This window comes from Sceloporus occidentalis, unplaced genomic scaffold (genome assembly GCF_023333645.1).
Source record: "Sceloporus occidentalis isolate IW3139 unplaced genomic scaffold, rSceOcc1.0.p SCAF_3, whole genome shotgun sequence".
NCBI lineage: Eukaryota > Metazoa > Chordata > Lepidosauria > Squamata > Phrynosomatidae > Sceloporus > Sceloporus occidentalis.
In genome coordinates this window covers 74,652,799-74,679,688 of record NW_028316983.1, presented here as the reverse complement: position 1 = coordinate 74,679,688, position 26,890 = coordinate 74,652,799, and the positions used below count along the sequence as shown (strand labels likewise).

Genomic DNA, 26,890 nt, shown 5'->3' with positions numbered 1-26,890 from the left:
TAGAACAAAATAAATCAAACTACAATGCATAGACTATTTGAAGAAATGAATAAGATTCCAGACTACATTTTTTTCTAGTTTTCCATGTGTGAGGAGAATCATTTGCATTGGGAAATATTTGCTCTTGCAACTAACCAATTGCACTTTGAATAGTACAGTCAAGGGTCACGATTGCCAACTTCATTTGCTGTTAGTGAGATGTAGGTTATTTTGCCTTCAGGTGGACTTAGACATATGGTGACCTTATGATAGGGTTTTCATGGCAAGATTTATTTGCAGGAAGTTTGCCATTGGCTTCTTCTGAGGCTGAGAGAATGTGACTTGCTCAAGGCCACCCAATGGGTTGCCATGGCTGAGTAAGGATTTGAACTCTGATCTCCAGGAGCTCTAGTCCAGATTCAAATCACTACATCATGCTGGCTCTTGTGTAGATCTCTCATGAGATTTAGGCTTTTATGACATTATTTCTCTAATGAGTATGATGATGAGTCATATTTAACAAAGAAGTGTATTCTAGACTGCATTATTTATGAATGACTAAATGCTCTAATCATCACTTTGTCAGGTTGTATTGCTCTGTGTCTTTGTACTGTTGTTGCAGTGGGATGCAATGGATCATTATTTGCTTCCCTTCTCACGGACAAGAGTCTCCACCTCTTTCATTAACCTAAGACACATTTCCTCTTGCCAAGACAAAGCCACACATTGGACAGCCACCGGGAGCCCAACAGCATCTTTTACAGCCTGCAAAAAGAGGAACAGAAAACAAAAGAGAAGAGCATTGCAAAGTTGCAAAGTTAAGGAAATGAGAATGTTGGCAAAAGACAAGTAGGCTCTTCCAGCAGTGCAGACTGACCTCTTTCAGGCGTTTATCCCAGGGATCACCATAATGCCCTCTGTAATGTACCAGCTCTTCTTCATCAGCCCGGGACACTGTGGTGACTGGCACAATCCCAGCAGGAAAGTTTAGGACATTGTATAAATTGGTGTATGATGTAGCAGCTGAAAGATTAAAGAAAATCATCAAAAGGCTTCTGATTTAAGAAGTAGGGCTAGCTCTGGTTGTCTCCAGTAGCAGATTTGGATGGCATGAACATACAGTAAATTGCAAGCTGTTTTGCTGATATCTTCTTTTTACAGCCAGGGAGGGGGAGTGCTGCTTGTGGTATTTTCTGCCCCTTGTGCCAAAATACCTTGTTTCAAAATACCTGGTACTGAGCACCTTGATTTCAATGGAAAGCGGGGGCATTTACTGCTCTGCCTCTAAGGCTTTTGCCCTGTAACGGGATGTATCCCTCAAAGATGCCACCTTTTTTGGTTCAGATGGACCAGCCTAAAACAAGCTTGCTATATGACTGGAAAAAGGCAGAGCTGTATAGTGAGGAATAAAGTTTTAACTGCCTATGTAGAGTTTGTGGGGTTTTGTGGAATCTACCTGATTCTGACCTTTAAAAAAATAAATACACTTTACTGTTTGGTACAAATTCTCCTAGTAGTTGCTTAATTACAGGAAGGAAGGAAGGAAAGTGATACACACATACACATTTCTTTGGAAAGAAAGAAAGAAAGAAAGAAAGAAAGAAAGAAAGAAAGAAGGAAAGATTTTTCTCTTTTCTAGATATTCGTTCCCATTCTGTATATTATCTTCTATATACTTTTTTCTTTTCTTCTTTTCTTATGATCCGTTCATTATTTCATTTACTTAATTTAATAGAGGTAGAAAAGCAAATCACACACACACACACACTAAAAAATAACATTAAGCCAGTTTTCCAAGGGGCAAAATCTGAACTTCACAAAATAACTTCACAAATCAGAATACTTGACCCCTAGGGAGACTATGAACTAAGTTCATGTGTACATGAGACTGGGAATTTTTAGTAACAGCAACTGGAAAAACCCCACTCCCAGGAAGTTAAAATTAGCTTCTTACTTACTGTTCTTTAGACAGACAGTAAAGGTGGCTCTTTGGGGCCTTTAATATTGTTTAATATTTTATCATTCCTAATTTTAGTGTTAATGCCAAACTTAAATTGTTGGCTTTTATTGTTCCTATGTTTCTTGGTTATTGTTGTTTATAAATTAATTAATTAATTAATTAATTAAATGTTTTTATTGTACAGTGTTCCAGTCACTTGACAGGTGAGGAGCACATTATAGATCAAAATAAATAGATTTCCATTTAATTCTCTTGTTGAAAAAAGTTAATATCATATCAACCAAATGAGTTGCATACATTCTAGGACATTTGTTATCTTAAGCCAGAGCTTCTGCTTGGCATGTGGCAAGTAACAAAGTGGTTTGGATCTTATTACAGTCTGAAGGAGACAAAGGGGAAAAATCAGATAGGAATGATTATACATACTACTATATTGCTTTGAAAAAAATTGAGCACCCAGCCTTATTGCTCCCAGAATTCCTGACCACTGGTTGTACTGGCTAATGCAATTACATCTGGAGACACAATTTTGGAAACCATGGTTTAGGATCAGATACTATAATACCAAATAATTTCCCAGGGTAGCCTTCATTAAATGCTGGGCCCAAGGCAGGACACAGGATGACATCCAGTTTCAGCTTCCTCCATTCGGCAATAAATTCTTCCCGGTAAGCCTGTAGACAAAGTTTTTGTGAAGTTAAGAGGACTCCTGATATGATTCATCCTCCACTACCTTAATATCAGGATGACAACATTGCCACCTAGTGCTAATTCTGAAACAATGTCTTTTCAGATACAGGACAGTCTTCTACCAGAATGTGGAATTAATGCCCCCCCAAAAATCACCCACTCTTTCCATTAAATATGAAGGTCTGCATTAATGTATTTTAAAAATGGAACAGGAAATGTATTGTGTACTCTTCAAACTCAGGCAAGAGTTGTGTTTCTATTTGTACCCAAGTACAAAACCTCCCACGTGAAGCTGCCTTCAAGACTGCTTTGCAGACATGGGCATTTGTACATGGAGATCCACTCTATGTCAGAAATAATACCTATTAAGCACAGATTATAAAAGCATGGATGATAAATGACCGTAAGATTTAAAAGGTAATGGCAGCCCAGTTACACATGAAGCCTTAATGGCCTGCTGGCACGTTTACCAAGAATAGCCTTACCGCCACTGCCACATGGTGCCTCCATAGGTTTTTTGCTGACCTGAAAAACATTCATATTATTAAGTGACAATGGTTCTCCAACAGGGATGACTAATGACTTTTTTTAAAAAAATACTCCTGTCTTTTTATTTCTTTTTAAATATCTGGTTATTATTACTATTTCCCAACCCTCTTACTGGAATAACAATTATTGTTTGAATTTAAACAGTTTAATTTTAACAGTTTATTGTCAGTTGTTCATTACTGGAGCACTATCCAGTGTCAGTTGCTTCTTTTTCATCACTTTATTTTACACTGCAAGAAATGCCATTCAGAATCAAATCCTTCAATTAGCACAAGTTCAACCAAAACAACTTGATTTAAAAGAGCACATTTTTAAAAAATATATATTATTATTTAAGCTAGTGGCCATAACATCTGAATTGAATTTTGCTACTTAATTTTCTGATTTAGTCCTATACATAAAATAATGTTTTACAGTATTAATATAATAAGCTGGATTCAATTTTTGCCATAGCCCACTCATGTGGCCAGGCACCCCTTCTCATGTCATAGGTTAAGGCAGGTGCCTTCAAAGAGAAAGGGGCAGTGGCAGGTAAAATAGTGTGAGACTATCTGATCGTCTGGCTGTCACAGTGGAGTTTCTTGGAAACGCCATTTCAAACAGCCAGTCTTTTAAGACCAGAGTAAAGGCTGGTTAGGCTGGGATCGGGTCAGATCCACCAGATTGGAGTCTGGACTACTTAATCCCCACCTGGAGCTGTTGGTCTGCATCATCTAAACAAAATTATGCCAGGCTAGTGGGAACACAGGCCTTTGGGCCCATGTGTACAGCTCTCAAGAGAGGCTTTTCTTTAAACTGTTTCCATTATCCCAGTGAAGGAAATCATGGGACAGGTAAAGCTTCCACACTTTTGCTCCACACTTACCCTGAATGGATCAGGCAAAAGAGGAAGCAGAGCCAGGCCTGCAGCTGCAGCACCAGCTGGAAGCAGCAACCAGCTACATTGCAACTGAGGAGTTTACCATCTCAGGGGCACGATCATACCCACACCACCAGATAACATTCAAGGTTGGAGGATGGGAATGTGATCTGGCATCCCTAAGTTACTCACCACCAGTGGCGTCCCTGCCCCTAGCATCACCTGGTGTGCAGTGTGTGGATCCGGGGGGTGGGGGTCTGGTCTTCCAGGGCGGCATGCTCAGCCTCCTTTGGGACTGCCTCATTGTTCTCCTCATGAGGAGGAAGACAGGACAGCATGAGATGGGAGTGCACTTGGCCTCTGTTGGGGTCAGCCCATTGTCCTCCTCATGAGGAAAGGAATGGGGTTGCATGGGAGGGAATGTATCTTCCACCCCATCATTCTCCCATGTGGCAGGGAGGGCCCAACCAGGTGTCACCCCTCTTCTGGTGATGCCAGTGCTCACCACCTCTGATTTCCATCCTACAGAAATGTCCCTGATGATGACATTTAAAACCAAAAAATCATTCCTTACCCAACTCCGCACAGTGCGTTGAGATCTCTGGCAATCCGAGGGTACTGGGAAGGAAACACAGTTCTATTTATATCCATTCTGAACCCAACAATTATATGATTTAATGAAAAGGGACAGTCAATAGTGAACTTACCTCCCAGGTACTAACACATACATTCGCCCTTGCTTCAGCATATTTATCTCCCCCAGGGGATGGCACAGATGCTGACACTTCCCATCATTCTAAACTAGCTAGGGCTGATAGGAGTTGCAGTCCAAAAACATCTGGTGGGCCACATATTTACCACCCATAATCTATGATCACTCTATCTGACATGCCCAATATAATGCAAGTGAGCCAAGTACTCACCACAGGTTTTAGGATGAATGACAAAATCCTCTTTATTAGAATAGGAAGGCTGTAACAATTAATCTGTGATTTCAAATTTGGATCAACAATGTCTCCTTTGCTGAAAGGTGAAAAAAGAAAAAAAAACTTCTGTCCATTTTTATTTTTGTGAGCAATTCCAAACTGCCAAATCTCCACCTCTGAGGTTGCTCAGACTATAGTGTTAGCTAAACTCATAGAAATAAAAGAAGGAATTGTTCAGTAGCAGCTGCCCAGCCTCCATATGTAAAAACACATGTTTTCTGTGATGCTACTTAATGATTTCTGAGAATTATACACTTCATTTTAAAATGACAAATAGGAATAAAAGTGGATTGACACTCCCATGTCAATGTAGAGTAGATCAGAGCACATGCTTGGCATGCAGAAGATCCAAAGATCCCTAGATCTCCAAAGAAAAGGTAGTCAGTTAACAGGTCTAGGGAAAGCCCCCTGCCTGAAATGTTACAGAGCCTTTGTGATTCCTTTCTGAGTAAGATAACAGGTGGGCAACATGCAGAGCATGACCTAAATATAGGCCCTAACCTCTTGACTCTAGTAGGCCATATGTTTTACACAATATTCTTCATGGAAAAAATAAAATAAAACTTATATTTCCACCCTTGAGTTTCCCCTAGCTCATTTCTACTGATAGTAAAATCAAAATAGATGTTGTTTTGCTAATACACTGATGTCCAAGTTGCTATCATGAGTGTTAGACTTTGCTTGTAGAAAACCATTAAAGCATAACTAGTGAGCACCGTCCCGCCCCCGCCCCCGCTCCCCCACCACCACACACAATACATGTTCAAATACTGGGAAGTCTACTCACAACTTCTCCAGTAGATTTGCAGCTCCATCAGAAAAGAGGCCTCTTGTGAAAAGTTCATCAACTACGTAATTGAGACGAGGAGGAACAAAGGGGATGAGCTGTGTGAAAAAGGCAGATGTTTTGATTTGGCAGTAGGCAAAATAATGAATTGCATATAGGACCATCAGTAAGCAAAGAGATCTTGTAGCACCTTTGAGACTAACCCTTTCATACACTTGAGTCTGCTTCCTGAGATGCAGGCAAATTTGTAAGTCTACAAAAGATTATGGTACCAGCTTTTTTCTTTCAGTAAATATCAAAGGTGCTACAAGATCCCTTTGCATACTGATTTTCCAGACAGCTATGGCTTTGAATTCTACCACCACATATAGAATTATGCCATTCTGCCCCATTCCATAACAGTTTGCAGAGGTATCTCAAAGTTGGGGGGATGGCATTTTGAAAAGTAGATGATAAGAATGGAAGACTTTTTCAAATTTTTTAAAATTTTGTTGACCACTTGCTTACTCAAATATTATATTCAAATATTTTAATAATACTTCTAAGATTTTAAAATTTAAAGCAACCCCCCCCAATAAATTTTGAATACCAAAAACAACTGCTTAAGAACATATTATGTAGACACACCCAATGGAGAGACAGGATAGGATCTGGCTTCAGGCAAACTAATTTTAAGATTGATTTAGAAATATGATGTTTCCCACACAAAAGGCTCCCATTATTTCTGTGAAGAAAATTAAACATGCTCATACAAACAAAAATGTGATGTGATAAACCATGAATGTACATGTGTCAAAAGGTATTCATGTCTCTCACACATGATATATAGATATTTTTCTACATAGCACTGATACCTTTGTAGAAGGTATACCTTAATGGTACACCTTGATGGCTAAACTCGGTGTAACTTTATAGCTCCAGAATTAACCAAAGGTATACATAATCCAAGTCATACACAGTGCCTAGTTCACACCTTATCATAACTTGGATAAGTATGCTGTAAGGGAAGTCAAAGAGGCTAATTATGTAAATGAAAAAAAGTACTTTTTGAAAAGTCATTCAGACTGTGATGCTGCCATTTTACAGAAAAGTGCAGGCAAAGCAAGTTTGCAAAGTCTTTATGGCATGTCCATGATGTTTGGGCACAAGTATTAGATGTAGGCACCCAGCTCCAGGCAGAACTTGGGAAAAGGAATTAAAAAGCAAATATACTGTATGTCCTGCTGTCTGAAGAAGATGTTTTGTTTCCCGAACAGCCCTCCTCATGCTAGGAGATGGCTGGAAATATCCATCATCTTCATAGTATCCAATGCGGAGGGGTTTTGAGCTGGTGTAAATCTGGAAAAGGAAGACAAAAAAGCAGGAAGAGAAAGAGAAGGTCACTGTTATTTACTGCTGTTCACTGACGCACTAACATAATTTCTTACTATTTATATAAACCATGTCATGGCTTCTTGAAATGGAATAGTTTCTTCAGTACAAATCAGTAGTTTTATGATAGAGTCAATACAAATATTACCAAAAAGTGGAGGCTGAAAGAAAAAAAATTTTGGACTACAACTGCAAGAATCTCCCACTCACTTTGGGACGGGTAGACCAAAAAAACTAACATTTCCAAAATCAGTCTCAAGCTCTGTCTATCTGTCTTGCTGGGATATTTGGCGGAGGAAATAAAAGGCAAGATTTTTTTGTATATTCTGCAAATGCAAAAAGGAGGCAATGGAAATTGGTAAAAAATAATAGTGATGAGTAAGCTGCTGAAAAACCTGGGACCATCATCAATGGAGATAATAACATACATAGTCTAAATTAAAAACAGATATGCAGAAATTGATGGTTAACAATAATAATGTATCTGGAATTTCCCCAATAGCTTTATCATGATACAAATTATTTGAAAAAGGACAGCATTGCTCATCATTGTCTAAGTTGAAACTGTCCATTGTGCTGAACCTTCATCCATTCTGTCCCTCCTCATTGACAATTACCTCTTCTTTGAAAGGCATTGGTGGTATTGAGGGATCCAGGTGGAATAACTCATCACATAAGAGAGCCTTCATGCACAGAGCCAGGCTGTCCACATCTCTTGCCATTGGGCCAATTGTAGCTGTAACTGCAAAGGAAATGAAAGCATTGAAGAGGAACAAAAGATGGTGAGTGCATGATAGCCTAATTTACTACTCCGTGTCTCTATCTGTCTCTCACTCTGTGTGTACATGTGTGTGCATGTGTGCACATGTGCCTTCAAATCACTTGTCAACTTATGGTGAAACCATGGAATTCATATGGTTTTCTTAGGCAAGAAATCCTCAGATGTGGTTTTCTAAGTTCTGACTTCTGAAATATGGCCTACAACACCTAGTATTCATTGGCACTCTTGCATCCAAGTACTAATCAGTGCTGACTCTGCAACTGGTGTCTTTTGAGTATTTAGGCTAATATGATTTACTGCTACATTTATGACTACTACAGTCATGAAAAATAGTGAGAGAGTCTAGCCAAATGGTAGGTTCAATCACTACTGGAGAACATTCTAGGAAGCTGCTGCTAGTTCATACTTGATTCAATAGATCAATAGTCCAACTTACTATAAAGCAGCTTCTTATGTTCTTAAGCCTTTATTTTTATGACTCCCAAGCTGACTTGAGTGACATCAGTTACACTGTTGCAAATGAAACATGTTCATATTGGGAAGGATATAGAACTCTACCATCATTCTGAATTTTGTGTGCAGTTTGTTCATCTATCATGCCATTCATCTGAGAAATCCAAAGCAGCTATACTATGGTATCCATGAGCTTCTCATTTAAGCATCAATACATCTGTAAGCTCTCCTATGCTTCTAACATGTAACAGCAACATGTATCCTGAAGCCATTCTGTGGGTCCACTTGCTCGCTTGCTTTTGCTTGTTCAAAATAGGACTAGGCAAAGTGTGCCCTGCAGATTTTTGTCTGAACTACTCCCACTGCAAAATATTTCTTAATACAGTCAGCCCTCACTATCAGTGGATGGCAAGCCCACATGGGTGGGGCAGAGGAGGAGGAAGAGGAGGAGTAAGAGGCAGAAGAAGAGGAGGAGGAGGAGGAAGAGGAGGTGGAGATGGAGGGAAAAGCAGCAGAAGGAAGAGGAAGAGAAGGAGGAAGAGGAGGCGACCCAGAATCCATAGTTTTTGGTATCCACAGGGGGATCCAGAACAGATCCCCTGCAGATACTGAGGGCCAACTGTATCAGTTGCAATATTTTAAAGCAATATTGTTTATATTTTTGTAATTTAAGATTTTATTTGCTTTTTCTTTTTTTTTCTTGGTACAGATAAATAAAACAAATATTCCTATTTCTCCTTATTAAAACAAATACATTTGGATGGACACAAATTACTTACCTGACTTCATGCCTCCTATAGGGGAAACAAGACCAATAGTACTGGGAAAGATGAAAACAAGACAAAAAAATGGTTATTTACCAAAAACACAATGGCTGGCATCATGCTAATATGTTGTTGTTGTTGTTATTCTTGTTGTGTGTATCCAAGTTGTTTCTGACTGATGGTGATTCTAATGTAAATCTATCACACGGTTTTCTTGGCAAGATTTCTTCAGAAGAGGTTTGCCATTGCATTTGTCTGAGGCTGAGAGAGTGTGCCTTGATCAGTGTTGCCCAATGGTTTCCATGGCCAAGCAGGGATTCAAATTCTTGTCTTCTGGAATTCTAGTCCAATATTCAAGCCACTTCACTATGCTGCCTATCGTAGAGTGCATCCAGACTGATTAAAACATTTAAAAGTCCCATATTTTGTTGCTATTCTTTCTGATTTTAATCATGCAAACTTATAGATGTTTTGTTTAACCCAGAAATTTTTCTGTCATTTCCTGGTATGAACAGTTTCTATCAGCTCATCATGTTGATTTATTTTAACTCAGTATAAAATTAGAAAGAACAGAAACAAAATGTGGGATGGTCTGGATGTGCTCTTAGTTAGCCTATTAGTCAATCATGTTGATCTAGGTTAGGTTTAGGACAGGGGTAGGCAACCTGCGGCCCACGGGCCGGATGCAGCCCAGCGAGGCCTTGGGACCGGCCCCAGCCCGGTCCTGCCGCCAATTGCCGCCGGGGCCTTTGGGATCTCGCGCGAGGGGCATGGTGGGGCAATTGTCTATAGAAGCCTCAGAAACATGCGTTTATCTTAACATTTTTTTAAAAAATCAGCAAATTTTTTCGCGTGACCTCCATTTTTTATTTAAAAAGTGCCCTCCATTTGAAAATTTTGTCCTACATTTGTCTCGGTTTATTTATTTATTTAAGTTTTTAAAAAATATTTAATTATTTATTTTTTGGCTTCGGCCCCCCAGTTGTCTGAGGGACAGCAACCTGGCCCCCGACTCAAAAGGGTTGCCTACCCCTGGTTTAGGACATCATAACTGCTTCATATTCTCATTTGTGGTCTTGGCACTTGCCATAATAAGCAAACAATCCTAAAAACCATCTTAAAAGCCACTCAGCTGACTGGAGTGACAGTTCTGTGCCGTTGCCTAGCAGGGTGCTGCAAGATCCCAAGACCAGCATCCTCCTGCCCACAAGTAAAGCTGTGGGGAGCAGAAGTGGGGACCCTGTGGGTACCTGCCACAACTCTGTCTTTTGAGGTAGATTTCTGTGGCTGGATGGAGAGTTGAAGTGTAACTACAATTGTTAATGAACATTTTAAAAGAAGCTACAAAACAAGTTGTTGCACATCTTATATCAATTAGAGCAAAAATATTAGACCAGAAATGTAGCAGTGATGACAAGAAAGGCAATGAAATTTGCTGTTAAGTATAATCACCACTGGAAGTGCACATTGGAATTTCCAACAAAATAAAAGATCCCTCTAGTTTGATTTCAAAAGCCTCTTCTTCTATCCGAGAAAATCAAACTCCTACCACTAATATTAAAAAATTAATTCCACTATTATTCAGCTGTTTGGCTACTTACCAGTCCAAAGAAGATTCCAGGACCTACCTCAGCCGAGAGCCTGTTGGCTTTAGTCCACAAATCCCACAGAAGCTGGATGGCAGGCGAATGCTTCCAGCAACGTCTGTCCCAAAACCCAAGAGAGACCCTCCTCCTCCAATAAGTGCTCCTTCCCCTCCAGAGGAACCACCAGGACTTTTCTTGTGATTGAAGGGATTCACTGTCTGACCAAAAATTAAGTTGCTGCAGTCGTAGCTGTGTGAGATAAAAGGTAGATTGGCTGTTAGTACTGAAGATTGGCTGTTAGTACAACACTGTGCCTTAGGCCAGTGGTTCCCAAAGCCGAGCCCACAGCAAAAGGGTTTTTTCAAATACAGACCAGTGAATTCTGGGAATTATCATCTACAAAAGTAGACATTTCATGTTCTAGTCCTCAGATTTTGCTGGACTAGCCATAACCAAATTCCTGATTATTGGCTAGGGATTCTGGGAATGGCAGTCCAAGAACATCTGGAGACCCAAGGTTCAAAACCACTACCTTATTCAAAGCATGGAATAGTAGTTGAAGAATTATAAGGCACTGAAATAGAATCCAGGGAACCTTAAGAGAACTACAGTTGGGGGGGGGGGGAGTAAAATAAGTAACATCCTTATATGACTGAAGTCAAGGCTAGTTCAACAGTATTCACTCCCTAATGTGAATGACAAAATGGCACCTTCTCCTTCTTTCATACAGAGTCTACCATAGCAGCTGTTAAATCCTGCTTGAGTAGTGGTGATAGCACAGCATCACCCACTACATGTGAGGAGAGCAAGCCAGTTTAAGAAGTGCAGGACACTTATTTCTGTTCCCCATCTTCTGCTGCCTGGTTCATTCTGTTGAACGGCAGGGCTAGCTCTGTCTGAAGTCATGTAGAGTAATGTAGGATGACAATATGTCATCTGTCTTGCCAAATCACAAGAGACACTGATCAAATTCAGTACTATGCACTGTCATAACAGTCCAACTAGGTGCCCTAGAGAAGTATTTAAGAATGGTGGGGTGGCCTTTTCATATTTGTCTGTCAGCATGTGATATATTGAGATATATTTCCTTCAAAGATCCTGAGGTAACTTCAGACTGGCAATAAGAGATCCCCTTTCTGAATGCTTCCTTGCATTAAAATATACTTCAGGGTGTGCTGGTATTTTCTTTCTTTCTTTTTTTAAATCTAGGACATCAGAGACAGAGTTCCAACCCACCTCATCTCTTTTGTGCTAGTTTCCACAAAGAAGAGCATGAGAAAATGAGACCCCTCCTATTCAGCCCTTGATTCTACTTTCTGCATAGACTAAGTTCCACAATCATAAAAATGACTACTACGGTAATTTCTAAACCATCTACTGGCTGCCAATGGCTAGTGGCTGCTATGGCTCAATTGCCACAGCATCTCCTTAGGTTAATTATGTGGTGTTTCTTCTTATTTGTCTAGAACTTGCTGTCATTTTCACTGAAGAATCCCCATATTTTAATGTTTAGTAAGGGGAAATTGAGTTCTTTCCATTCCCATTCTCCACACTGTTCATAATTCATCAATCCCTGTCATATCTGACTTCTTTCCTACATTCTATCCAAGATTTTGATAATGATGATAATCTTATCTCTATGATATATTTGGAAAGAGAGTGAACAAACAGAAAGTTAATAATAAGAAAACCAAGGATTACTTTATCATGCTCTGGGGAACATTGGTTTTCACGAATGGAATTGCCCCCTGCTTCTTCAGAACCTTCACTATCACGCTGTCCTCCTTTTCCACTTTGCTGAGAAACTGCACCAAGCCACCTGTAGAGATGTGGCCCTTTAGAAAGAAATACATAACTGGTTTGACACAATAGGATTTCAGACTACAGGAATATTTTTTTCCTATCAAGAACAACACAGTTACACTTCATTAATAAAATTCTAATAACCAGCTGAAACAAAACAATGAAACCAAAAATCTGTAACTAATACTACTAGTACTATAACGAATTACTTTTTAAACATAACTAAGAGTTCTCATTTAGACCTGCTTCTCTCTCTCTGTCTGACACCTGTTTCCCTGTTTCTTCAGCCATCCTAGACTCCTCTTCACATTGGAGGGTGAGAAAATCTGTGTGTGTGTGTGTGTGTTTAAGTCTTTAATTCCTTAAATTTAGCTACACTCCTCTCAGATTAGTCAGGAGTAGAGTTTAAGCTTCCATGGCATTCCACTCCCCCCCCCCTTTTTTTTTTTTTTTACTTTGAGAAACATGTTGCATTAAATATAGACTAATCTGTTGGTTTCTGCTACTATCTTTTTCCATCTTTTTAATAACATACAGGTAGCCTACTGGAAGTTAAATAGTGACTGCAAGCATTTAAGGGTAAATACCTTGCATCCAATGTGGTCCTTGATGCTGACAGGAACCCCATATAGCAAGCCTTTCTCTTTTTGTTTCTTCAGTTCTCTGAGTTGTTCCTCGCAGCCATGAATGAAATCTGTCACACAGTTCAGCTCCTGGGTCACTTCAAGAGCCTGGCCACAAAGGCAGTGCCATCAGGAAGAAAAGAGTAAGAAACAGAAAGAGTATCAAGTAGAGAGAGCATGAGTATTAAATAGGCAGATTTTGCAACTTTTTGGGACAATGACTCTCAGAATCCCTCAGCCTGCATGGAGGATTCTGTGGAATTTGAATTCATCCAAAATAAGTTCTGGAACAGCTATGAAATTATGCCATCTCCTTGGCCTCACAAACTTTAGATGCTCCATACCATGCCATTAAGAACTGAACCAAAGCATACATCAAAGGCATAGAGGTACCATGTCCTATAGTTTTTAGTGAAAGCTATTGTCCTATTGCCAGTTCCACTGCATTTCAGATTATTTAAACACCATTCCTTAACTTGCTCCTATCTGGCAAAACATGAGTTCACCAGAATGCTGATTGTTTTGGAAACATCTTGTCTGCGGTTGTTTGATCCTTCCTATACTCTTACTAGTATGCGGTGGCATCACAAGAGTTGATGTCATCCAGTGTGAAGTGATGGTGACAGCACTGGATGGAACCTCCCCCTTTCCTCCCTCTGTTTCATGCATCCGTGCTGCTAGCTGTGGAAAGACATGGGTGGCTGGAGAGACTGGTGAGTGAGGCAGCAGACAGCCTTCCCTCCTTCTGCTTTGCTTGCCTGTCCATCCAGCTGTGGGAAGACCTAGGCAGCTAGATGGATGGGTAAGTGGGTAAGGCAGTGGACAGCCCCATCCCTTTTCCATCCACTGCTTAGCCCACCCAGACAGCTTGGTGGATGGAAGGATGGCCAAGGCAGTGGACATCCCCAACTTACTTTCCTCCCTCTGCCTCACCTGCATACCCAGCTAGTCCCAGAAAGACCCAAACAGTTGGATGGACAGGTGGGAAAGCCATGGACAACCCTGTCTCTCTTTCTTCTCCCTACCTCACCTGCTTGGCCAGACCAGAAAGACTCGGGTGGCTGGGCAGATAGGCAAGCCAGCAAACTACCCCACTCTCCCTTCCCAGGAGGGAAGGGAAGGCAGGGCAGGGCAACACTTTGTAATTTAGCATCCTTTCCATTTTAGGAGCTTATCAGACAAATGAAAGTGACGGGAGAAAAGCGGGATGCTCCCATCACAATTGTGTGATTGGGGCAAGAATATCAGATGACATTTCACAATGTCACCATTATTCCATCCTTGTCCCATCTGTGGGGAGGAATTCTCCCATCGCTTTTCATTAACGAAAGTTTCCCATTAATGAAAAGCGACAAGAGAATTCCTCCCCATGGACGGGACAAGGACGGGATAATGGTGATATTGTGTGATGTCTGATACTCTTGCCCCAATCACTCAGTTGTGATGAGAGCATCCCACTTTGCTCCCATCACTTCCAGGTGTCTGAGAATCTCCTTAGTCTTCTGCAGAGGCACCCTGTCTGGCAGTGAGGGTGGGATTAAGATGGACGATGAGCAACCACCCCCTTGGTCTCCATCCTCACTCTGGGCTTTCACCCAATGTGATCTGCACTCCTCATACCCTCTTAGTAGTACCCCTGGGAAAATATGAGCAGGTTTATATAATCTCTCTGTGTATATACATGATAACCACAAAGAGATTGTCAGGGCAGTACTGGCATAGCAAAGAAGACTAAAAGATACAAAATGTATCACTTCTAGTCAAGAGATTATTTTAAATCTAGCATCAGGTTTGTCATATTTCTATCCATTCAAAATCTGAGGCAGGGGAATTTGTTAAGGAAAATGCAACATGGGATATACAGTGAATGAAATAAAACATGTATGTGAGAGTCAGGATGACTCAGCAGAAGCAATTAGAAGCCACACAGGTGTATAAGGTAATGGAATTAACAAGTCCTAAATGCCAAGTGGATAATTGAACACACCTGAGAATTGTTAAGTGGACAAGGTGAAATGATGAAATCATTAATTGTGGGTTGAACCAAGAGAACCAATGAGAGTGGATGTACACGCCCACTGGGTGGAAACAGACAACAGTGGGTGGTATTTTCCAATGACTATAATAATGGCTATGAATCCCAATGTATTTTGTGGGTAGTAGTTGGGTAGTAGTGAGTGGTAGGGAGGAGTTGTGTTGGATAGTTTTGGAGCTGTATATAGTAGAATAAAGTAGATCTTTTATATATGTCTGGTGTCTTGAGTGAAGATACAAGAGCCAGCTAGATCCTGAAGAAGTGTGAAGACTTCTGTGGAAGCAAGAGTGAGAAGGCTTGGAGAGTTTGTCAGGGTCTTCAGCCAATTCTCTGTAACTCTGCTGCTTTAGAGCAAAGCTTTAACCACTGGCCAAAACTGGTCAGTGCCGGTGCGTAACAAGGTGGTGAGTTCGAGCCAGAGGTGAAGAGCTACAACTCCCATCATCCCTGACAAGGGTTATGGGCCCAGATACTGCAGCACCCAGCATCCACAGAAGCTGAAAGTTCCAGAGAGTGGAAGACAGTTTTGTGGAAGACAGATCAGAGCAAGCTGTTTGCGCTGCACTGATAAGCTCTGTGAGTAACTCCTCCTGTGTTTTGATTAAGCCCGAAAGGGGTCAGCTGTGCATACTCAGAAGGACTGTGTCAGTTGAGTCACTGCACAAATTAAGATGGAGATTTTGAAGTTTAGTAAATTGAACAGAAGCAACTACTCCACCTGGAAGATTTATGCCCAGTCTCTACTAGTAAAAGAAAGTTTGTGGGCCACAGTTGAAGCCGGGCTGCCAGCAGACGCCAATGCAGCCACGAAAGAAAAAGATAATAAAGCCAAGGCTTGTCTTTTTCTAATGCTGGAAGAAGACTTGATTAATGACGTAAGGGATAAACAGACCGCGAAAGATGTGTGGGAAACACTTCAAAGACTACACACTCCTTCAACTGCCTTTGCAAAAATGTTATGGTCTAAGAGAATTTATAGACAGAAGATGGCAAAAGGGCAGTGTGTGGTAGAACATTTGAAAACTATGCAAAACTTGTTTGTGCAGGCTGAGCTAAGAGGAGTTGAAATAAGTAGAGAACAGCAGTGTTATATTTTGATTGAATCATTAGACCCTACTTGGGGCAACATTACCAATGCTTTGCAAAACTTACCGGCAGAAGAACTGACGAGAGACTTAGTTGTGGCCAGGATTCTGGAAGAGAACCAGAGGAGATTGTCTGAGAGAAATGATGCATCAACTTCTAAGACTGTGCCAAGTGAGCAAGCCAAGCCTGATGTGCGTGGGCTGGACCAGGCAGCTTCTTCGAGGGAGCAAAGAAAATGTTTCTACTGTAAAAAGATTGGACATCTGCAGAGGCACTGCAAGCAGTCGGCTGCTGAGAGAAGCAAGCAAGAGAGCAGATGGCAACCATGGCAAAGCCAGAGGCAGAAGCAGTCCAAGCCGCCATTTTTGAAGGACAATAGAAATAATAATAAGGGGTTTGCAACCATGATCAAGGAAAAACAAAATGCAAACTCTAAGTGGCTTGTAGATTCAGGAGCTTCGTCCTCTATGTGTAATAACATTAACTTAATAAGTGAAAGGAAGCCAGCAAATGTAAATGCTGTAGTTTTGGCTGATGGGAATGAGCTCAATACTGTAAATCAAATGGGGACAGTTTACATTCCAGGGCTAAAAGAAAACTTTAATGATGTTTTGCATGTAAAGGAATTAGAAAACAACTTGTTATCAGTGAGCAGATTAACAGACAGAGACTACATAGTCACATTTGAAAAGAACTTGTGTAAAATAACATTGAATGGGGAACTGCGTGGCATAGGCTTGAAAAAGGATAAGCTTTGTTTCTTGGAAGAAAATGTTGATAATTACAAGGTAGAGAATGCTAATAGTATTGATAATGTTCCATTGCACAAAGACTGCATACATGAGCTCCATAGAAAATTTGGCCATGCAAGTTTTAAGTGTTTAAAGAATTTAATAAGCATGTGTCCAGATTTAAAAGTGGCAGAATGCAAAAATCATTTAGACTGTACTGTTTGTAATCAAGTCAAGGTCAGAGCTTTTCCAGTAGCTAAGAAATCCAGAAGAATTGCTCAAAGACCATTTCAGTTTGTCCATGCAGATGTAGCCCAAGCTAATTGTTTGTCTTTAGGAGGAAGCAAATATTTCCTAGTAATTGTGGATAGGTTTTCAAGATATGCTTTTGTAAGAATATTGAAAAATAAGTCTGATGCTGGGCAAACTTTAAAAGCATGGGTAAGAATGGTAGAAAGACAATTTGATAGCAGAGTTGGGACAATTGTTACAGATAGAGGTGGCAAATTTTTAAACAACCAGCTGTATAATTGGTTTCAGAAGGTGGGAATAAGGCATGAAACCACTAACCCTGCTTGTCCAAATGAGGATGGTTTAGCAGAAAGGAAAATCCAGGACATTAAAAGGATATCTGCTTGCTTGATGGCAGATGCGGGGGTTGGAGACAGCTTCTGGGGTGAAGCTACTCTGACTGCCTTACACATAAGTAATAGGTTATTTCATTCAGAGATTGAAGACATTCCCTACAGGGTCTTGTATGGGAGAGTGCCAAATTTTAAATATTTAAGAGTTTTTGGACAGTATGCACATGTATACATACCTGCTTGTTTTAGGAGAAAAGGAGAACCAAAAAGCAAAAGGCTTATGTTTTTAGGATATTCAGGGAATAGCTACAAGTTTCATTTGGGAGGAAGAGAAGTGCAGTACTCCAGGTCTGCAAATTTTGAAAGACATGCTGGCTGGGACAAGCTGCATGCCAACAAAGAAGTGTTCTTGAGGTTAGGAAGCTCAAGTGAGCAAGAAGCCCAGACTGAACCAACTTCAGGAAATGGAGGGGTTTCAGTCAAGCCAGAAGCCTCTACTAGCAGTAGTGGTAGTACCTCAGATGGGGAGACACAAACAAGACCAGTAACCACTAGAATGACAGAAGACAAAAGATTTAGCAGAAAGACAACAACTTCTAGTGCAGACAGTGATGAAGAGAGAGGCAGATCGACAGACTTCATACCCAGGCGTAGTCACAGAGTTAGGAAGTCACCAGATAGATTTGTTGTGACACAGGCAAGAGCTTGTACAGTTGTAGAAGAGCCTGAGAGTTTTGAAGGGTTAGAAACCTTTTCTAGGGAAGAACAGGAAAGATGGTGTGAAGCAATGGATAGTGAATTTAGTTGCTTGGTGAACAAAAATGTGTTTGAAATTGTTGATAGACCCATAGATAAGAAAGTGATTGGATGTAAATGGGTGTATAAAAGAAAGGAAATGCCTGATGGAAGCATTAAGTACAAAGCTAGGTTAGTAGCTAAGGGATTTGCACAACAGCAGTATGAGAATTTTGATAAGACTTATTCTCCAACAGCAAAGCCAGAAAGTTTGAGAATGGTTTTAGCTGTAGCAGCAAGGAGGAATTTAGTTGTGGAACATTTTGATTTTGAAACAGCTTATTTAAATGCAAATTTGGATGAAGAAATTTTTATGGAACAGCCACAAGGTTTTGAGGAGAATGGAAGTCAGAAAGTTTATAGACTGAAGAAGGCATTGTATGGTTTAAAACAGAGTGCCAGAGCTTGGAATTTGTGCATTAATGACGAGTTAGTTAAGTTAGGATACAAAAGAAGCGTAGCAGATGCTTGTGTTTATACAAAAGGAGACATAGTGCTGGTGATTTATGTGGATGACTTGTGCGTGGCAGCAAAGTCAAAACAGGAAATTGAAACAGTTAAGAGAGAGTTGTCAGAAAAATTTGTTTTAAAAGATTTAGGTTTGTTGAAATCTTATTTAGGCATTAATGTTGAATGGACACAAGAAGGACATTGTTTGTTAAGCCAGAGAAAGAAGATAGAAAACTTGATAGAAAAGTGTGGACTACAGAATGCTAAGATAGTTAGAGCTCCAATGACAACTGGTTTTGTATCTGAGCCAACAACCAGAGATTTTGAGGACAAGGCATTTTTCAGGAGCATAATAGGATCTCTACAATTCATTTCTTGCCACACTAGACCAGACATTTCGTATGCTGTGAACGTTTTATCCAGAAGACTTTGTGATCCTAAAGTTGAGGATTGGACAGCTGTAAAACACTTATTAAGATATTTGAAAGGGACTCTAGACAAAAAGTTAGTCATCAGAAGCAGTAATGCAGATTTAGATTGCTTTGTAGACAGTTCATTTGCGTCAGAATTAGGAGACAAGAAGTCAGTTACAGGAATGATAATCAAGTATAGTGAAAGTCCAATAGTATGGAGAAGCAGAAAACAAACAAACGTAGCGTTAAGCACATCTGAAGCAGAGTTTGCAGCTTTGAACGAAATTGTGAACGAGGTGCAATGGCTTGAACAATTGTTAAATGACTTGAACGAAAATTTCAAAGTACCTGTAGAAATTCAGGAAGATTCACAATCATGCATAGCGATGGCTGAAACAGAAAGTTTGAAGAACAGAACCAAATATGTGGGTGTAAGGTACCAAAATGTGAGAGACATGGTTCAAAAAGGAGAAATAGAGTTGAGGTACATAGAAACACAAAATAACATAGCAGATTTGTTTACTAAAGCACTGACAGTGGAAAAACATGAAAGGTTGACACAAATGGTTGGAATGACATTGTAAGCCACATACAATATTTTATTTCGGAGGGGATTGTTAAGGAAAATGCAACATGGGATATACAGTGAATGAAATAAAACATGTATGTGAGAGTCAGGATGACTCAGCAGAAGCAATTAGAAGCCACACAGGTGTATAAGGTAATGGAATTAACAAGTCCTAAATGCCAAGGACAGAAATGTAAAGTGGATAATTGAACACACCTGAGAATTGTTAAGTGGACAAGGTGAAATGATGAAATCATTAATTGTGGGTTGAACCAAGAGAACCAATGAGAGTGGATGTACACGCCCACTGGGTGGAAACTGACAACAGTGGGTGGTATTTTCCAATGACTATAATAATGGCTATGAATCCCAATGTATTTTGTGGGTAGTAGTGAGGAGTTGTATTGGATAGTTTTGGAGCTGTATATAGTAGAATAAAGTAGATCTTTTATATAAGACTACTGAGTTGTCTGGTGTCTTGAGTGAAGATACAAGAGCCAGCTTGATCCTGAAGAAGTGGGAAGACTACTGTGGAAGCAAGAGTGAGAAGGCTTGGAGAGTTTGTCAGGGTCTTCAGCCAATTCTCTGTAACTCTGCCTCTTTAGAGCAAAGCTTTAACCACTGGCCAAAACTGGTCAGCGCTGGTGCGTAACAAGGTGGTGAGTTCGAGCCAGAGGTGAAGAGCTACAACTCCCATCATCCCTGACAGAATTTTCTCTACAAGGGCATGATTTTTTCACATGGTAACACAGCCAGTGGTGGGTGGCATTTCCTAGATCAGCAAGATGCTGAATCCATTCTGGGTTTTAGTCTGAATTCTAAAGGAATTATCCAAGGTATTGTACCTATTCTGTTACAGGGTTCAGGATCTTGGATAGCACCTTTAAAATTCAGACTAGAACCCAGAGCAAATTCACCACCTCAGTGATATGAAAGGCCCTAAGTGAACCCCATGCCCTGCCTTGGCATTTTGTAATGCTTACACAAGAGCTTTCCAGAATAATCTACTGACCATTTATGTTTGGATAGCAGACTTCAAGGAACATCACGTACCTTCTGTTAGATGTCCCTATTGCTGCATCCCTGAGGTCACCTTGAGAATGCCACTTCCTATTGTTTCCATGTGGCAAGTTTTTGCACAAACGGCATATTATGTGCATCAAACAGTACTTACTTTGGAACCATTTCCCACTTTCAATAAAATGTCAATATGTACAGTCTTACAGCATGTCAGTGGGGCAGCACTCAGCTGCTAAAGAAATGTGTTGCTGTTTTTTAAGAAATATTTTTTCCTGGAAGTTTTGATCACAGTTTGAGTACTGAGAAAACTAAATATCCCTCCAACAAAAAAGTAACAGTGAAGAAAGATGTGTGGATGGAACACCTGGGATAAAACAGCAGCACATTTAGTGCACAAAAGGTATAAATTATCTGACAAGTCGCTTAAGATTTTACAGACAGAACAAAGATTTTACATACAGTTTCCTGTCGAAGCTGAAGCATCAGCCCCTGTTGCACTCACCTTCTTTATGTAAGTATACAGGACACTGTCTGGGGAAAGAGACTCCTCTTTAAGTTTTGCTGCCAGTTCTACTAGTGACAAGGAGAGGATTAATTCGGACTGGATTTCTGGGTTCTGCAAGAAATGGCGGAGATCAGCCTGGGTTATAAAAGTGAGTTAGGCCACAAACTGAAATTTTAAAACTAATGCTCATCAGAGACCTCTCTTATAAACTCATGGGTCCTATAGGTAAATAGCCATTACACATTCTTTCCAACTACATAATTAAACAATCACTTAGCTCGGGGTGGGGAGGGGAATTGTTGTAGAGTTTTGCCACATTAGCCTCTCAGAAAACCTTGGAGGGCTAAGCAGCTGCTTCACCTTTTATAATCCCCCTCCTCTAGGGGCATGGAAGCATTTTTTTTTTTTTTTGCCTCCATGGTGTCATCATCATAACCATCATCATCATTATTATTTGCTTCCCTAACTCACTAGTCTATCAATTTATTGTAGACCTGCATTTGCAATTACAGTCGCCCCTCCAAGTCTGCGGACTTGAAATCTGTGGACTTGGAAATCCACTGAGGGGTGACTGCCATTAACCTTAATGGGGCGCGCACCTGCGGTGTGCACCCCTCATGTACGCACCCCATTCAAGCCTATGGGGCTTTAATATGCACAAGATTTGGAACTTGTGGGGGGTTCCCTCCAGAACAGATCCCACACAAGTTCCAAGGGGTGACTGTAGTAGGAATAAACCATGGCTATTCATCTAAGTCTATGACTGAGACTGCATATACACTGCAGAATTAATTAAGTTTGACACCACTTTAAACTGACATGGGTTAATGCTATAGAATTCTGGGATTTTGTAAGATATTTAGCTTTCTCTGTCAGAAAGATCTGCTACCACAACAAACTACAAATCCCAGGACTCCATAAGATGGAGCCATGATAGTTAAAGCAGAGTCAAACTGCATTAATTCCGCAGTGAGGCAACAACCTCAAAGCCTGCCAGAATATAATGTTAAGATGTCCATTGAAAATGGTCCTTTTCTTTATTTCTCTTCAACCTGGCTCCAGTCCTGAATACTACTACAACTGTCACTGGTCTAGAGCAAAAAAGGATCCCTTGGGGATGTGGGACATACTGTAATGCTTTGCTGCAGAAACCACTTTTGCTCTTAAGAACAGAGAACAGAGAACTTTCATTTTGCAAGAAATCTTCACATGATGCCATTGGAATGCAAGTTTCCTAGCAGGGCAATGAGTCTACAGCTGCTCCATTTTCAAAAGGGCACAGGTAGTCCAGAGTTTAGTGATACTGTCCCCAGTACAACTTTTCTCCCATTTCAAGGATTTCTTCAAGGATGCATGCTTGAATGGCTGGAACGCTGAAGCAAAGTTAGATTATTACCAAATTGGTTAAACACTAAACTATACCTTTGAGGACCATGGGTAGGCCCTGGATCATTAACTTGTTACAGTGGGGCCCTTGCTATCCCTTGGAGTTTGGTTCCAGGATCCCCCAATAGATACCAAATTTTGCTGGCCATATTTCCTTGAGGAAAAAATGGGACAGTGGGAATGGTAAAAATGGGATGAGGATATGTAATATTCCATACTCATGAAAAAGTAAGATAACAAAAAATTTATTACATGACTATATTCATCTAACAATTATTCACCAACAGAACTCAAACAAACATTTAAGTATATGTAGGTTCACATTTATTTTTAAACGATGGGACAGTCTGGAAATATGGAAAAAATGGTACTGTCCCATTTAAAAACGATAATATGCTCACCCTATACCAAATTGTGAATGCGCTCAAATTCTATTATATAGAATAGAATACAATGATGTCCATTATACAAAATGGCAAAATCAAGGTTTGCTTTTTGAATTTTTTTTTAACAATATGTATTTTCAAGCCCTAGATGATTGAACCCATGGATGCAGAATCTGTGGATATGGAGGGCTGACTGTAAATCTCTCTTACTGTACTGGATGATAAATGCTAAGCAAGTTAAATGGAACCACCACCATTGACAGAGGCTGGGAAGATCCCAGCTTCTCAAGTGCCTCAAGAAGGACAGAAGCTTATCGCTAATCGCAGAGACAGTCCCAATTCATTCTTATTTTTTCCCACTTTTTCAGCTGCTTTTAAGATGTCACAGTTTTTCTTCCCTCCCCCTTTTTAACTGAGTTCAAAGTGAAAAATACTTTGTACTCAGTTAACTCAGCATAGGGAAAAAGAGAAAATTGGCAGAACTGTGTCCTTTTCAGTAGGCTAAGGCAAAAGCAAACTACTGCAGCATCCCCTAGCTTGTGTGTTCTACCTCATTAATAACATTTGCCATCTTGACCACACTCTGATGTTGCTTTGCCTCATGTGTACTGGTTTTCATATGTGAAATGTTGGAGAGAGTATAGTTTGGTGGGGCAACAGAGGAGCTTTCTGGATGGCCCTCAGTAAACTGCAAATCCCAGGATTCCATAGGATGGAACCACAGAAGTTAGAGAGGAGTCATTGCACAATATGTTACAGTGTGAAAGGAGAGAAGAATCATAGAAACACTTTTTCTTGCAAAACAGACATTTCCAGCAATCTCAGGAAATTTACCTTCACTCTAGTTGAGTGTAAGCTTTCTTTTAATAAGTAATCAAATGTAATTAATAAGAACCACTTTCCTACCAGACCTTTGCTTAAGTGAGCAGCCTCAGCTTACACTGTCCACTGGAGAAACGTATAGAGAGAAAGACAAAGAGCACTTTCACAAAACACAGTTATAGTGCTATGAGTCCACTATCAATGCTATAATGGCTTTGTAGTTTGGTGAGGCACTAGACTAGAGAGAATTCTCCTACTTCCCTAAGTTGCCATGGCACCTAAAGTGGAATATAGTGCTACAATTGTGTCATGTGAATGGCCTCAAAGGTATCAAAGAATAATACCCTGTTCAGTGACAAGTCTTTGGTGCCTGATAGCTCTGAGAATTTGTGCAGCAAAGGTTCTGGGATGAAAAGTAAAAAATAATGGGATACTTAATGGTAATTTTCACTGTGCTGCCTGAAAGACCATGACTGTTGATCTCACTTCCATTAAAACTTTTCCATTTTCTTTAATAACAGCAAAACTAAAAAAAAAAAAAGACGGTTCTCTCTCTTCCCCCTCCGCCTGCAAAAATTGTGCAGCCTGCATTTTATGGACCCTTGGGAGGTTTTGATAGACCACAACTCCGTGTCCCTGGGGACATAAGATAATTCTTAAAACTGTTGTTGTTGTGTGTGTTCAAGTCATTTCTGATTATGGCAACTCTATCATGGGACTTTCTTGGCAGAACTTATTTAGAGGGGGGTTGTCCTTGCCTTCCTCTGAGACTGAGAGTATGATTGGCCAAGATCACCCAATGGAATTCCTTGTTCAATAGTGTTTGACTATGATTCTCCAGAATCATAGTTGAACACTCAAACCACTACACCACACAGGCTCTCCAGCTTAAAATATTTATTGCAAAGAGATTACATGTAGGATACTTCCATAACTACCAGAGAAAAGGTTACCTTCTGTTTAAGCTTCCAAACAACTCTTTCCATTAGCTCCAGACTGTTGTCTCTCCACCGTCTGGCTTCCTCCATCTTCCTCTGGATCCCTCTGCGTGCCATCCATTTCCACAGCACAACTGCTGCAGCAGAGCTGCAGGTGACAGCAAGGACTACCTGAATGCTTACTCCATCCCTTGGCAGAATCTCCTCCAACTTCTTCTGGATCATGGCAAAATTTCTCTTTCTACTTTACCAGTGTAACTTTCTCAGAGGGCAGTCCAGAAGGTAGTGGAGGAAGTGCTACCTGATCCTATTTAAGCATTAGCTACTGAGCTACTTCAAAACACAGGAGACCTTCAAAATTCATGATTCAACTCCTCCCTAGGAGTTCCAGAATCTGACCCTTAATCTGTTAGACAATAACCTGATTAGAAGCCTCTGCTCAATGTCTTCTGGAGAATTTGTAAAACTCCCAACCGCATACATCATAACAAATGCAATACATGCATCCCAGTGCTACATGAACGATCTTTGCTGCTTTCAACAACAACATTTCATGATTATGGAACAAGCCTGGAAACTATAACCTGTGAAATTCAGACTGTGAACTGTAGGATTTAGGATTGTGGATGTGAGCATGCAGGTGGTGCCAGTTGTGCCCCCACAAAGTCAGTGCAAGCCAAGCTATCCAATATCAAGGACATAGACAGTTCATGCATGTGCATACACCCAAACGACAACAACACAAAACTGGGAGCTGTGACTTTTGGACTACGTCTCCCAGAATCCCTCATTACATGCAGACAGACAGCAGAGCTTGGAATTGTTCCATTTCTGGACTAAAGCTCCCTGAATCCCCCAACCAGCATGGCCGCTCTACATATGGCAGAAATGCAGATCTAGTTTTCTATACTTTAGTTAGGGCCCTTGAACTGTTGTTCAGGGGGCAACATTGGCAGGCAGGTTGTTACTTGTTGGTACTTGCAGGGAGAGGGCAAATTACTTTCCCCGGCCATTGTATTTCAAATAGCCTTAAATATTGACCCTTGCAAGCACACTGTGTACTTACAAGTCCTCTTCATGTGATCCATGCAGCTTACTCTGTTAGGTTTGCACTGAATAGACTGCAAGCAACTTTTATTATTCCTAGAAAGGTTGAATGACAATCACTTTCTTAATATTTCTTAGCACTTGATCCTGGAGTACACTTTTGATTAATAATGTCTCAGGAACCTCAACAATTTTGAAGTCTTGGTGGTCCTGTTCTGCCAGATCATTTGGGTAGGCTCAGTACCCTCCAACCTAGTCTGGGGGGGGGGTCTAACGTTTCGTGCCTAAGGCAGATTCAGATAGATTTATTGGGTAGCAGCACCTAACCCATGCATCTCAACTAAGCATCTGATGCAAAGAATTTCAAATACATTTTGGCAAGTGTCATTCAGAGGAAGATTAGCAGGCTGTCGTGTGATAAAAACCTCAGAAACATCCACATTTGGGAATACCAAACTGGTGTTTTGCATCCTGTCCTAAGTATAGTGCTTTATACTTCTCTAAGGAAGCGAAAGGCAATGATTCACTTACATGAGAGAAAATATATGGCATACTCAAACATTGGGCAGAATCTTGAAAAGTAAACCCTGAAATCAGAGGAATCATATGTTCCCCATTCTTATGTGTAGGTTTGTAATGGTATGCCATAATTCATCTGTGTGCTGCAAACTTATTTATTTATAGATATGAAGGGGAGGGATGTACAGAAACTGGCTTCATAGCCAGACTGCTAGGTAACTTGACTGGTTTATTTGTAAGAGGAAGTAGAATTGGACTAAAGATCCCATCATTCCCTACTATTAGAGGATGGCCATTTGTCAGGGGTGCTTTGATTGTGTATTCTCACATGGCAATGGGTTGGATTGGATGGCCCTTGAGGTCTCTTCTAGCTTTGTTTGATGATTCTATTGCATCAGGGTGGTAATTAAACTT

At 40.4% G+C, this 26,890-nt stretch overlaps 1 protein-coding gene across 1 annotated transcript; it reads right to left on the bottom strand.

The window, feature by feature from the left end:
• Window positions 1-505: 505 nt before the first annotated feature.
• Window positions 506-26,686, bottom strand: LOC149316238 (vitamin D3 hydroxylase-associated protein-like). The gene is made up of 15 exons (XM_089518644.1): window positions 24,926-26,686; window positions 21,376-21,489; window positions 13,156-13,299; window positions 12,467-12,600; window positions 10,808-11,014; window positions 9,195-9,235; window positions 7,799-7,923; window positions 7,023-7,148; window positions 5,811-5,908; window positions 4,961-5,060; window positions 4,612-4,655; window positions 3,115-3,154; window positions 2,505-2,613; window positions 857-1,002; window positions 506-744 (listed from the first exon to the last, which is right to left on the bottom strand). Exons 1-15 carry the CDS (start codon window positions 25,133-25,135, stop codon window positions 619-621), a joined length of 1,764 nt encoding a protein of 587 aa, XP_089374770.1. The 5' UTR covers window positions 25,136-26,686; the 3' UTR covers window positions 506-618.
• Between the last annotated feature and the right edge of the window lie 204 nt (window positions 26,687-26,890).